The sequence below is a fragment of the Oncorhynchus tshawytscha genome, linkage group LG15 (assembly GCF_018296145.1).
Source record: "Oncorhynchus tshawytscha isolate Ot180627B linkage group LG15, Otsh_v2.0, whole genome shotgun sequence".
Taxonomy (NCBI): domain Eukaryota; kingdom Metazoa; phylum Chordata; class Actinopteri; order Salmoniformes; family Salmonidae; genus Oncorhynchus; species Oncorhynchus tshawytscha.
The window spans coordinates 39,672,099-39,684,598 of NC_056443.1; the positions used below are offsets into that span (position 1 = coordinate 39,672,099).

General features: G+C 44.1%; 1 protein-coding gene across 1 annotated transcript in view; it reads right to left on the minus strand.

The window, feature by feature from the left end:
• Positions 1-12,500, minus strand: part of LOC112239509 — a 36,238-nt gene that overhangs the window by 4,488 nt on the left and 19,250 nt on the right. Inside the window, exon 8 of the mRNA XM_042297830.1 lies at positions 9,086-9,115. Coding sequence (XP_042153764.1) covers positions 9,086-9,115 — 30 coding nt within the window. The remainder of the gene's footprint in view (positions 1-9,085; positions 9,116-12,500) is intronic.

Here is a 12,500-nt window from a genome sequence, read left to right on the forward strand (position 1 = left end):
GTGCTGGGTTACAGGTTAGTTGAGGTAATTTGTACATGTATTTAGGGGTAAAGTGACTATGCATAGATAGATAATAAACAGCAGTGTAAAAACAAACTTTGAGGGGGGGGTCAATGTATATAGACCGGGTGGTCAATGTATATAGACCGGGTGGTCAATGTATATAGACCGGGTGGTCAATGTATATAGACCGGGTGGTCAATGTATATAGACCGGGTGGTCAATGTATATAGACCGGGTGGTCAATGTATATAGACCGGGGTCAATGTATATAGACCGGGTGGTCAATGTATATAGACCGGGGTCAATGTATATAGACCGGGTGGTCAATGTATATAGACCGGGTGGTCAATGTATATAGACCGGGTGGTCAATGTATATAGACCGGGTGGTCAATGTATATAGACCGGGTGGTCAATGTATATAGACCGGGTGGTCAATGTATATAGACCGGGTGGTCAATGTATATAGACCGGGTGGTCAATGTATATAGACCGGGGGCTCAATGTATATAGACCGGGTGGTCAATGTATATAGACCGGGGGGTCAATGTATATAGACCGGGTGGTCAATGTATATAGACCGGGTGGTCAATGTATATAGACCGGGTGGTCTTTTGATTAATTGTTCAGTAGTTTTGTGGCTTGAGAGAAAAAGCTAGAAAGGGCCTTTTGGACCTAGACATGGCGCTCCGGTACCGCTTGCCGTGCGAACCTTTTGAGGATCTGGGGACCCATGCCAAATATTTTCAGTCTCCTGAGGGGGAAAAGGTGTTGTCGTGCCCTCTTCACGACTGTCTTGGTGTGTTTGGACCATGATAGTTTGTTGGTGATGTGGGCACCAAGGAACTTGAAACTCCCGCTGCACTGCAGCCCCATCGACGTTAATGGGGGCCTGTTCGACACTCCTTTTCCTGTAATCCACAATCAGCTCCTTTGTCTTGCTCACATTGAGGGAGAGTTTGTTGTCCTGCCACCACACTGCCTCGTCGTTGTCAGTGATCAGGCCGTTGACCACTGTTGTGTCGTCGGCAAACTTAATGAGGGTTTTTGAGTCGTGCTTGGCCATGCAGTCGTGGCTGAATAGGGAGTACAGGAGGGGACTACGTACGCACCCCTGAGGGGTGATGAGCTTTCTGGGCACAAGGGTGGAGAACACTGATCTGTATTCAATGAACAGAATTCTCACATAGGTGTTCCTCTTGTCCAGGTGGAAAGGGTAGTGTGGGGTGTGATTGAGATTGCATCATCTGTGGATCTGTTGGGGCGGTATGCGAATTAGAGTGGGTCTAGGGCTTTCCGGCATGATGGTGTTGATGTGAGCAATGACCAGCCTTTCAAAGCATTTAATGTTTACCGACGTGCTATGGGGCAGGTAGTCATTTAGGCAGGTTACCTTCGCTTTCTTGGGCACAGGGACTATGGTGGTCAGCTTGAAACATGTAGGTATTACAGACTCCGTCAGGGAGAGGTTGAAAATGTCAGTGAAGACACTTGCCAGTTGGTCCGGGGATGCTTTGAGTACACGTCCTGAGCTGGTGCTCTCATGCATGCTTCAGTGGTGCCTCAAAGCATAAATTGCATTTAGCTCATCTGGTCGGCTCGCGTCACTGGGCAGCTAGCGGCTGGGCTTCCCTTTGTAGTCCATAATAGTTCTTATAAGCGTCCGGATTAGTGTCCCGCTCCTTGAAAGCGGCTCTATCCATTAGCTCGGTGTGGATGTTGCCTGTAATCCATGGCTTCTGGTTGGGATATGTACGTACGGTCACTGTGGGGATGACGTTGTCGATGCATATTATTGATGAAGCCGATGACTGAGGTGGTATACTCCTCAATGCCATTGGATAAATCCCGGAACATATTCCAGTCTGTGCTGCAAAATAGTCCTGTAGCGTAGCATCCGTGTCATCTGACCACTTCCTTATTGAGTCACTGGTACTTCCTGCTTTAGTTTTTCCTTGGAAACAGGAATCAGGAGGATAGAATCATGGTTAGATTCGCTGAATGGAGGGTGAGGGAGAGCTTTGTACGCGTCTCTGTGTGTAGTAAAGGTGATCTAGAGTTTTTTTTCTCCTCTGGTTGCACATGTGACATGCTGATAGAAATGAGGTAAAACAGATTTAAGTTTCCCTGCATTAAAGTCCCCGGCCACTAGGAGCACCACTTCTGGATGAGCATTATCTTGTTTTACTTATGGCCTTATACAGCTCGTGAGTGCGGTCTTAGTGTCAGTATCGGTCTGTGGTGGTAAATAGATGGCTACGAATAATATAGATGAGAACTCTCTTGGTAGATAGTGTGGTCTACACCTTATCATGAGGTACTCTACTTCAGGTGAGTAATACCTCGAGACTTCCTTAATATTAGACATCACATACCAGCTGTTATTGACAAAGACACTTTTCCAACAGTCTTGAAGGAGTTCCTACATATGCTGAGCACTTGTTGGCTGCTTTTCCTTCACTCTATGGTCCAACTCATCCCAAATCATCTCAATTGGGTTGAGGTCCAGTGATTATGGAGGCCAGGTCATCTGATGCAGCACTCCATCACTCTCCTTCTTGGTCAAATAGCTCTTACATAGCCTGGAGATATATTGGGTTATTGTCCTGTTGAAAAACAAATGATAGTCCCACTTAGTGCAAACCAGCTGGGATGGCGTATCGCTGCAGAATGCTGTGGAAGCCATGCTGGTTGTGTGCCTTGAATTTTAAATAAATCACTGACAGTGTCACCAGCAAAGCACCCCCACACCCCCACACCTCCTCCTCCATGCTTCACGGTGGGAACCACACATGCGGAGATCATCCGTTCACCTACTCTGCATCGCACAAAGACACGGCGGTTGGAACCCAAAACTCAAATTTGGACACATCAGACCAAAGGACATATTTCCACTGTGTTTCTTGGCCCAAGCAAGTCTCTTCTTATTATTGGTGTCCTTTAGTAGTGGTTTGTTTGCAGAAATTCGACCATTAAGACCTAATTCACACAGTCTCCACTGAACAGTTGATGTTGTGTCTGTTACTTGAATTTATTTAGGTTGCAATTTCTGAGGCTGGTAACTGTAATGAAGTTATCCTCTGCAGCAGAGGTAAATCTGTGCCTTCCTTTACAGTGGGGGTCCTAATAAGAGCCAGTTTCATCATAATGCTTAAGGGGTTTTGAGAATGCCCTTGAAGAAACTTTAAAAGTTAAAATTTTGTATTGACTGACCTTCGTGTTTTAAAGTAATGTTGGACTGTCGTTTCTTTTTGCTTATTTGAGCTGTTCTTACCATAATACGGACTTGGACAAAACAGGGCTATCTTCTGTACTTGACCTTGTCACAACCCAGCTGATTGGCTCAAACGCATTAAGAATGAAATACATTTTTTTAAACACTTTGTCACGCCCTGGTCAAAGTATTTTGTGTTTATCTTTATTTATTTGGTCAGACCAGGGTGTGGCATGGGTTTTTGTATGTGGTGTGTATATATGGGGGATTGTAGCTAGTGGGGTGTTCTAGATAAGTCTATGGCTGTCTGAAGTGGTTCTCAATCAGAGGCAGGTGTTTATCGTTGTCTCTGATTGGGAACCATATTTAGGCAGCCATATTCTTTGAGTTTGGTGTGGGTGATTGTCCTTAGTGTCCTTGTTCCTGTCTATGTGTTAGGTTACACAAGTATAGGCTGTTTCGGTTTTCGTTACGTTTATTGTTTTGTAGTGTTTTGTGTGTATTCGTGTTACGTTTGTTTGATTAAACATGGATCGCAATCTACACGCTGCAGTTTGGTCCGACTCTCCTTCACACCTAGAAAACCGTTACAGAATCACCCACCACAAACGGACCAAGCAGCGTGTCAACAGGCAGGAGCAGCCCAAAGAGGAGATGCGTAAGAAGGATTTCTGGACATGGGAGGAGATCCTCGACGGGAGAGGACCCTGGGCTAAACCAGGGGAGTGTAGCCGCCCAAAGGTGCAACAGGAGAAGAGGCAACAGAGGCAGCAGCAGGAGCAGCAGCAGCTACAGTGGGAGAGGTTGCACCACCTGGAGAAATGGACATGGGAGGAGGAACTGGACGTTAAAGGACCCTGGGATCAGCCTGGAGATTATTGTCGCCCCAAAGCCGAGCTGGAGGCAGCAAAAGCAGAGAGGCGGCATTATGAGGAGCTAGCACAGCAGAGCGGATGGAAGCCCGGGAGACAGCCCCAAAAAATTCTTGGGGGGGGGGCTCACAGCTCCAGTCTGCAAGGAGCTGCCAGTCTGCACGGAGCTGCCAGTCTGCACGGAGCTGCCAGTCTGCACGGAGCTGCCAGTCTGCAAGAAGCTGCCAGTCTGCAAGGAGCTGCCAGTCTGCAAGGAGCTGCCAGTCTGCAAGGAGCTGCCAGTCTGCACGGAGCCGCCAAAGCTGCCAGTCTGTAAGAAGCCGCCAGAGCTGTCAGCCTACATGGAGCAGCCAGAGCCGCCAGTCAGTGTGGAGCAGCCAGAGCCGCCAGTCAGCATGGAGCAGCCAGATCTTTCAGTCTGCCAGGATCCGCCAGTCAGCCAGACTCTTCCAGATCCGCCAGTCAGCCAGACCCTTCCAGATCTGCTAGTCAACCAGACCCTTCCAGATCTGCCAGTCAGCCAGACTCTTCCAGATCTGCGAGTCAGCCAGACTCTTCCAGATCTGCGAGTCAGCCAGACTCTTCCAGATCTGCCAGTCAGCCAGACTCTTCCAGATCTGCCAGTCAGCCAGACTCTTCCAGATCTGCCAGTCAGCCAGACTCTTCCAGATCTGCCAGTCAACCAGACTCTTCCAGATCTGCTAGTCAACCAGACTCTTCCAGATCTGCTAGTCAACCAGACTCTTCCAGATCCGCCAGTCAGCCGGGATCTGCCAGAACTGCCCGTCGGCCAGGATCCGCCAGTCAGCCAGGATCTGCCAGATCCGCCAGTCAGCCAGGATCTGCCAGTCAGCCGGGATCTGCCAGTCAGCCAGGATCTGCCGAAACCACCAGCCAGCCAGGATCTGGTAGATTTATCTACATGCCTGAGCTTCCTCTCACTCCTGAGCTTCCTCTCACTCCTGAGCTTCCCCTCACTCCTGAGCTTCCCCTCACTCCTGAGCTTCCTCTCACTCCTGAGCTTCCCCACAGTCCCGAGCTGCCTCAGTCCCGAGCTGCCCCTCAGTCCCGATCTGCTCCTCAGTCCAGTGGGTTTCTGGGTGAGGACTACTAGGCCATGGTCGGCGGCGAGGGTGGACTATCCAGGGACGCGAGGAGAAGGGACTAAGACATTAATTGAGTGGGGTCCACGTCCCGCGCCGGAACCGCCACCATGGACAGACGCCCACCCGGACCCTCCCTATTTGTTTTGAGGTGCGTTCGGGAGTCCGCACCTTAGGGGGGGGTTCTGTCACGCCCTGGTCTAAGTATTTTGTGTTTTTCTTTATTTATTTGGTCAGACCAGGGTGTGGCATGGGTTTTTGTATGTGGTGTGTATATATGGGGGATTGTAGCTAGTGGGGTGTTCTAGATAAGTCTATGGCTGTCTGAAGTGGTTCTCAATCAGAGGCAGGTGTTTATCGTTGTCTCTGATTGGGAACCATATTTAGGCAGCCATATTCTTTGAGTTTGGTGTGGGTGATTGTCCTTAGTGTCCTTGTTCCTGTCTATGTGTTAGGTTACACAAGTATATGCTGTTTCGGTTTTCGTTACGTTTATTGTTTTGTAGTGTTTTGTGTGTATTCGTGTTACGTTTGTTTGATTAAACATGGATCGCAATCTACACGCTGCAGTTTGGTCTGACTCTCCTTCACACCTAGAAAACCGTTACAGAATCACCCACCACAAACGGACCAAGCAGCGTGTCAACAGGCAGGAGCAGCCCAAAGAGGAGATGCGTAAGAAGGATTTCTGGACATGGGAGGAGATCCTCGACGGGAGAGGACCCTGGGCTAAACCAGGGAGTGTAGCCGCCCAAAGGTGCAACAGGAGAAGAGGCAACAGAGGCAGGAGCAGCAGCAGCTACAGTGGGAGAGGTTGCACCAACTGGAGAAATGGACATGGGAGGAGGAACTGGACGTTAAAGGACCCTGGGATCAGCCTGGAGATTATTGTCGCCCCAAAGCCGAGCTGGAGGCAGCAAAAGCAGAGAGGCGGCATTATGAGGAGCTAGCACAGCAGAGCGGATGGAAGCCCGGGAGACAGCCCCAAAAAATTCTTGGGGGGGGGGCTCACAGCTCCAGTCTGCAAGGAGCTGCCAGTCTGCACGGAGCTGCCAGTCTGCACGGAGCTGCCAGTCTGCAAGAAGCTGCCAGTCTGCAAGGAGCTGCCAGTCTGCACGGAGCTGCCAGTCTGCACGGAGCCGCCAAAGCTGCCAGTCTGTAAGAAGCCGCCAGAGCTGTCAGCCTACATGGAGCAGCCAGAGCCGCCAGTCAGTGTGGAGCAGCCAGAGCCGCCAGTCAGCATGGAGCAGCCAGATCTTTCAGTCTGCCAGGATCCGCCAGTCAGCCAGACTCTTCCAGATCCGCCAGTCAGCCAGACCCTTCCAGATCTGCTAGTCAACCAGACTCTTCCAGATCTGCCAGTCAACCAGACTCTTCCAGATCTGCCAGTCAACCAGACTCTTCCAGATCTGCCAGTCAGCCAGACTCTTCCAGATCTGCCAGTCAACCAGACTCTTCCAGATCTGCCAGTCAGCCAGACTCTTCCAGATCTGCCAGTCAGCCAGACTCTTCCAGATCTGCCAGTCAGCCAGACTCTTCCAGATCTGCTAGTCAACCAGACTCTTCCAGATCTGCTAGTCAACCAGACTCTTCCAGATCCGCCAGTCAGCCGGGATCTGCCAGAACTGCCAGTCGGCCAGGATCCGCCAGTCAGCCAGGATCTGCCAGATCCGCCAGTCAGCCAGGATCTGCCAGTCAGCCGGGATCTGCCAGTCAGCCAGGATCTGCCGAAACCACCAGCCAGCCAGGATCTGGTAGATTTATCTACATGCCTGAGCTTCCTCTCACTCCTGAGCTTCCTCTCACTCCTGAGCTTCCTCTCACTCCTGAGCTTCCTCTCACTCCTGAGCTTCCTCTCACTCCTGAGCTTCCCCTCACTCCTGAGCTTCCTCTCACTCCTGAGCTTCCCCACAGTCCCGAGCTGCCTCAGTCCCGAGCTGCCCCTCAGTCCCGATCTGCTCCTCAGTCCAGTGGGTTTCTGGGTGAGGACTACTAGGCCATGGTCGGCGGCGGGTGGACTATCCAGGGACGCGAGGAGAAGGGACTAAGACATTAATTGAGTGGGGTCCACGTCCCGCGCCGGAACCGCCACCATGGACAGACGCCCACCCGGACCCTCCCTATTTGTTTTGAGGTGCGTTCGGGAGTCCGCACCTTAGGGGGTTCTGTCACGCCCTGGTCTAAGTATTTTGTGTTTTTCTTTATTTATTTGGTCAGGCCAGGGTGTGGCATGGGTTTTGTATGTGGTGTGTATATTGTATATATGGGGGATTGTAGCTAGTGGGGTGTTCTAGATAAGTCTATGGCTGTCTGAAGTGGTTCTCAATCAGAGGCAGGTGTTTATCGTTGTCTCTGATTGGGAACCATATTTAGGCAGCCATATTCTTTGAGTTTGTCGTGGGTATGATTGTCCTTAGTGTCCTTGTTCCTGTCTATGTGTTAGGTTACACAAGTATAGGCTGTTTCGGTTTTCGTTACGTTTATTGTTTTGTAGTGTTTTGTGTGTATTCGTGTTACGTTTGTTTGATTAAACATGGATCGCAATCTACACGCTGCATTTTGGTCCGACTCTCCTTCACCACAAGAGAACCGTTACACACTTTTTTGGTCACTACATATATATGTGTTTTTTCATGCTTTTTATGGCTTCACTATTATTCTACAATGTAGCAAATAGGAAAATCAGTAAAACACTTGAATGAGTAGGAGTGTCCAAACTTTTGACTGGTACTGCATGTATGTAATGGGTATATACTTTATTTATGTACTGTAAGTATTCAGACCCTTTGCTATGACACTCTAAATTGAGTTCAGGTGCATTTTGTTTCCATTGATCATTATTGAGATGTTTCTACAACTTGATCAGAGTCCACCTGTGGTCAATTCAATTGATTGGACATGATTTGGAAAGGCACACACCTGTCTATACAAGGTTCCACAGTTGACAGTGCATGTCAGAGCAAAAACCAAGACATGAGATCGAAGGAATTGTCTGTAGAGCTCTGAGACAGGATTATATCGAGGTGCATTGAAGGTCCCCAAGAACACAGTGAAATCCCTGAGCGGTTTCCTTCCTCTCTGGCAACTGAGTTAGGAAGGACGCCTGTAGTTTTGTAGTGACTGAGTCTATTGATGCAACATTCAAAGTGTAATTAATAACTGCACCATGCTCAAAGGGATATTCCGTTTTTTTATTCATTTTTTACCCATCTACCAACAGGTGCCCTTCTTTGGAAAACCTCCCTGGTCTTTGAATCTGAATTGAGTTAATTATTGCATGTGCAATAACTCAATTCGCCTTTGCACTCCTAAACAATGCGATTTTTTTTTTTTTTACTTTGAAAAGGCTAAAGTCTACAAAACTTAGTCCACTCTGTTCATAACAGATTGTAGTTTTGGGAACAGAAAACTGTATTGAGCTCAAATGTTTTATCGATGAGAAAATATGCAGAATGTCGTTCCATCTTCTCCCACTGCCGGCCACTGGGCTTCCTCTCATCACCATATTTGGTAGTGAGTGGAAACGCAAAACTTCACATTTATACAAGTATATATATGGTGAAATATCTGTCTCCTTGTTCTATCTGTTATTGCAACTTATTATGTGAGTTTTTAATAACATTTTTACTCCTGAATTTGTACTTTTATTGCCATAACAAAAAGGGTTGAATTCTTACTGTCTCCTGACATTTCATCTTTTTATTTTATATTAATTTGTAAACATTTCTAAAAATATCATTCTGCTTTGACATTAAGGGGTAGATCAGCGACACAAAATCTCAACGTAATCCATTTTAAGTTCAGGCTGTAACGTAATAAAATGTTTGTTTTTTTAATTCAAGGAGTGTGAATATCTTGTGAAGGTCCTGAATAACAGGTTTCATTTGTTCTCACCGTGTCTTCTGATGTGTCCTCTGGAGAGCTCTGGAACACACAGACACACACTATATATATATACAGTATACACACAGACACACACTATATATATATACAGTATACACACAGACACACACTATATATATATACAGTATACACACAGACACACACTATATATATATACAGTATACACACAGACACACACTATATATATATACAGTATACACACAGACACACACTATATATATACAGTATACACACACACACTATATATATACAGACACACACTATATATACACACAGACACACACTATATATACACACAGACACACACTATATATATATACAGTATACACACAGACACACACTATATATATATATACAGTATACACACAGACACACACTATATATATACAGTATACACACAGACACACACTATATATATATACAGTATACACACAGACACACACTATATATATATATACAGTATACACACAGACACACACTATATATATACAGACACACACTATATATACACACAGACACACACTATATATACACACAGACACACACTATATATATATACAGTATACACACAGACACACACTATATATATATATACAGTATACACACAGACACACACTATATATATACAGTATACACACAGACACACACTATATATATATACAGTATACACACAGACACACACTATATATATATATACAGTATACACACAGACACACACTATATATATACAGACACACACTATATATACACACAGACACACACTATATATACACACAGACACACACTATATATATATACATACAGTATACACACAGACACACACTATATATATATACAGTATACACACAGACACACACTATATATATACATACAGTATACACACAGACACACACTATATATATACATACAGTATACACACAGACACACACTATATATATACATACAGTATACACACAGACACACACTATATATATACATACAGTATACACACAGACACACACTATATATATATACAGTATACACACAGACACACACTATATATATATACAGTATACACACAGACACACACTATATATATACACAGTATACACACAGACACACACTATATATATATACAGTATACACACACACACACACTATATATATACATACAGTATACACACAGACACACACTATATATATATACAGTATACACACAGACACACACTATATATATATACATACAGTATACACACAGACACACACTATATATATATACAGTATACACACAGACACACACTATATATATACATACAGTATACACACAGACACACACTATATATATACATACAGTATACACACAGACACACACTATATATATATACAGTATACACACAGACACACACTATATATATATACAGTATACACACAGACACACACTATATATATATACAGTATACACACAGACACACACTATATATATATACAGTATACACACAGACACACACTATATATATACACAGTATACACACAGACACACACTATATATATATACAGTATACACACAGACACACACTATATATATATACAGTATACACACAGACACACACTATATATATATACAGTATACACACAGACACACACTATATATATATACAGTATACACACAGACACACACTATATATATATACAGTATACACACAGACACACACTATATATATATACAGTATACACACAGACACACACTATATATATATATATATATATATATATATATATATATACAGTATACACACAGACACAAACTATATATATATACAGTATACACACAGACACACACTATATATATATATATATATATATATATATATATATACAGTATACACACAGACACACACTATATATATATACAGTATACACACAGACACACACTATATATATATATATATATATATATATATATACAGTATACACACAGACACACACTATATATATATACAGTATACACACAGACACACACTATATATATATATATATACAGTATACACACAGATACACAACACTATATATATATATATATACAGTATACACACAGACACACACTATATATATATATATATATATACAGTATACACACAGACACACACTATATATATATACAGTATACACACAGATACACAACACTATATATATATATACAGTATACACACAGACACACAACACTATATATATATACAGTATACACACAGACACACAACACTATATATATATATATATATATATATATATATATATATATATATACAGTATATACTGTATACTGGGAGAGATCTTTTCTTTTTTAAATTTCTATTTCTATTTCTCTCCTTTCTTCTCTATTCCTCTCTCTTCTCTCTCTTCTTTCTCTCTCCTCTCTCTTCTTTCTCTCTCCTCTCTCTTCTTTCTCTCTCCTCTCTCCTCTCTCTTCTTTCTCTCTCATCTTCTTTCTCTCTCTTTTTTCTCTCTCTCCTCTCCTCTTCTTTCTCTCTCCTCTCTCTTCTTTCTCTCTCCTCTCTCTTCTTTCTCTCTTCTCTCTCTTCTTTCTCTCTCCTCTCTCTTCTTTCTCTCTCCTCTCTCTTCTTTCTCTCTCCTCTCTCTTCTCTCTCCTCTCTCTTCTTTCTCTCTCCTCTCTTCTTTCTCTCTTCTCTCTCTTCTTTCTCTCTCCTCTCTCTTCTTTCTCTCTTCTCTCTCTTCTTTCTCTCTCCTCTCTCTTCTTTCTCTCTCCTCTCTCTTCTTTCTCTCTCCTCTCTCTTCTTTCTTTCTCCTCTCTCTTCTTTCTCTCTCCTCTTCTTTCTCTCTCCTCTCTCCTCTCTTCTTTCTCTCTTCTCTTCTTTCTCTTCTCTCTTCTTTCTTTCTCCTCTCTCTTCTTTCTCTCTCCTCTCTCTTCTTTCTCTCTCCTCTCTCTTCTTTCTCTCTCCTCTCTCTTCTTTCTCTCTCCTCTCTCTTCTTTCTCTCTCCTCTCTCTTCTTTCTCTCTCCTCTCTCTTCTTTCTTTCTCCTCTCTCTTCTTTCTCTCTCCTCTTCTTTCTCTCTCCTCTCTCTTCTTTCTTTCTCCTCTCTCTTCTTTCTCTCTCTCTCTCTCTTCTTTCTCTCTCCTCTCTTCTTTCTCTCTTCTCTTCTTTCTCTTCTCTCTCTTCTTTCTTTCTCCTCTCTCTTCTTTCTTTCTCCTCTCTCTTCTTTCTCTCTCCTCTCTTCTCTCTCCTCTCTCTTCTTTCTTTCTCCTCTCTCTTCTTTCTCTCTCCTCTTCTTTCTCTCTCCTCTCTCTTCTTTCTTTCTCTTCTCTCTTCTTTCTCTCTCCTCTCTCTTCTTTCTTTCTCCTCTCTCTTCTTTCTCTCTTCTCTCTTCTCTCTCCTCTCTCCTCTTTCTCTTCTTTCTCTCTTCTCTCTCCT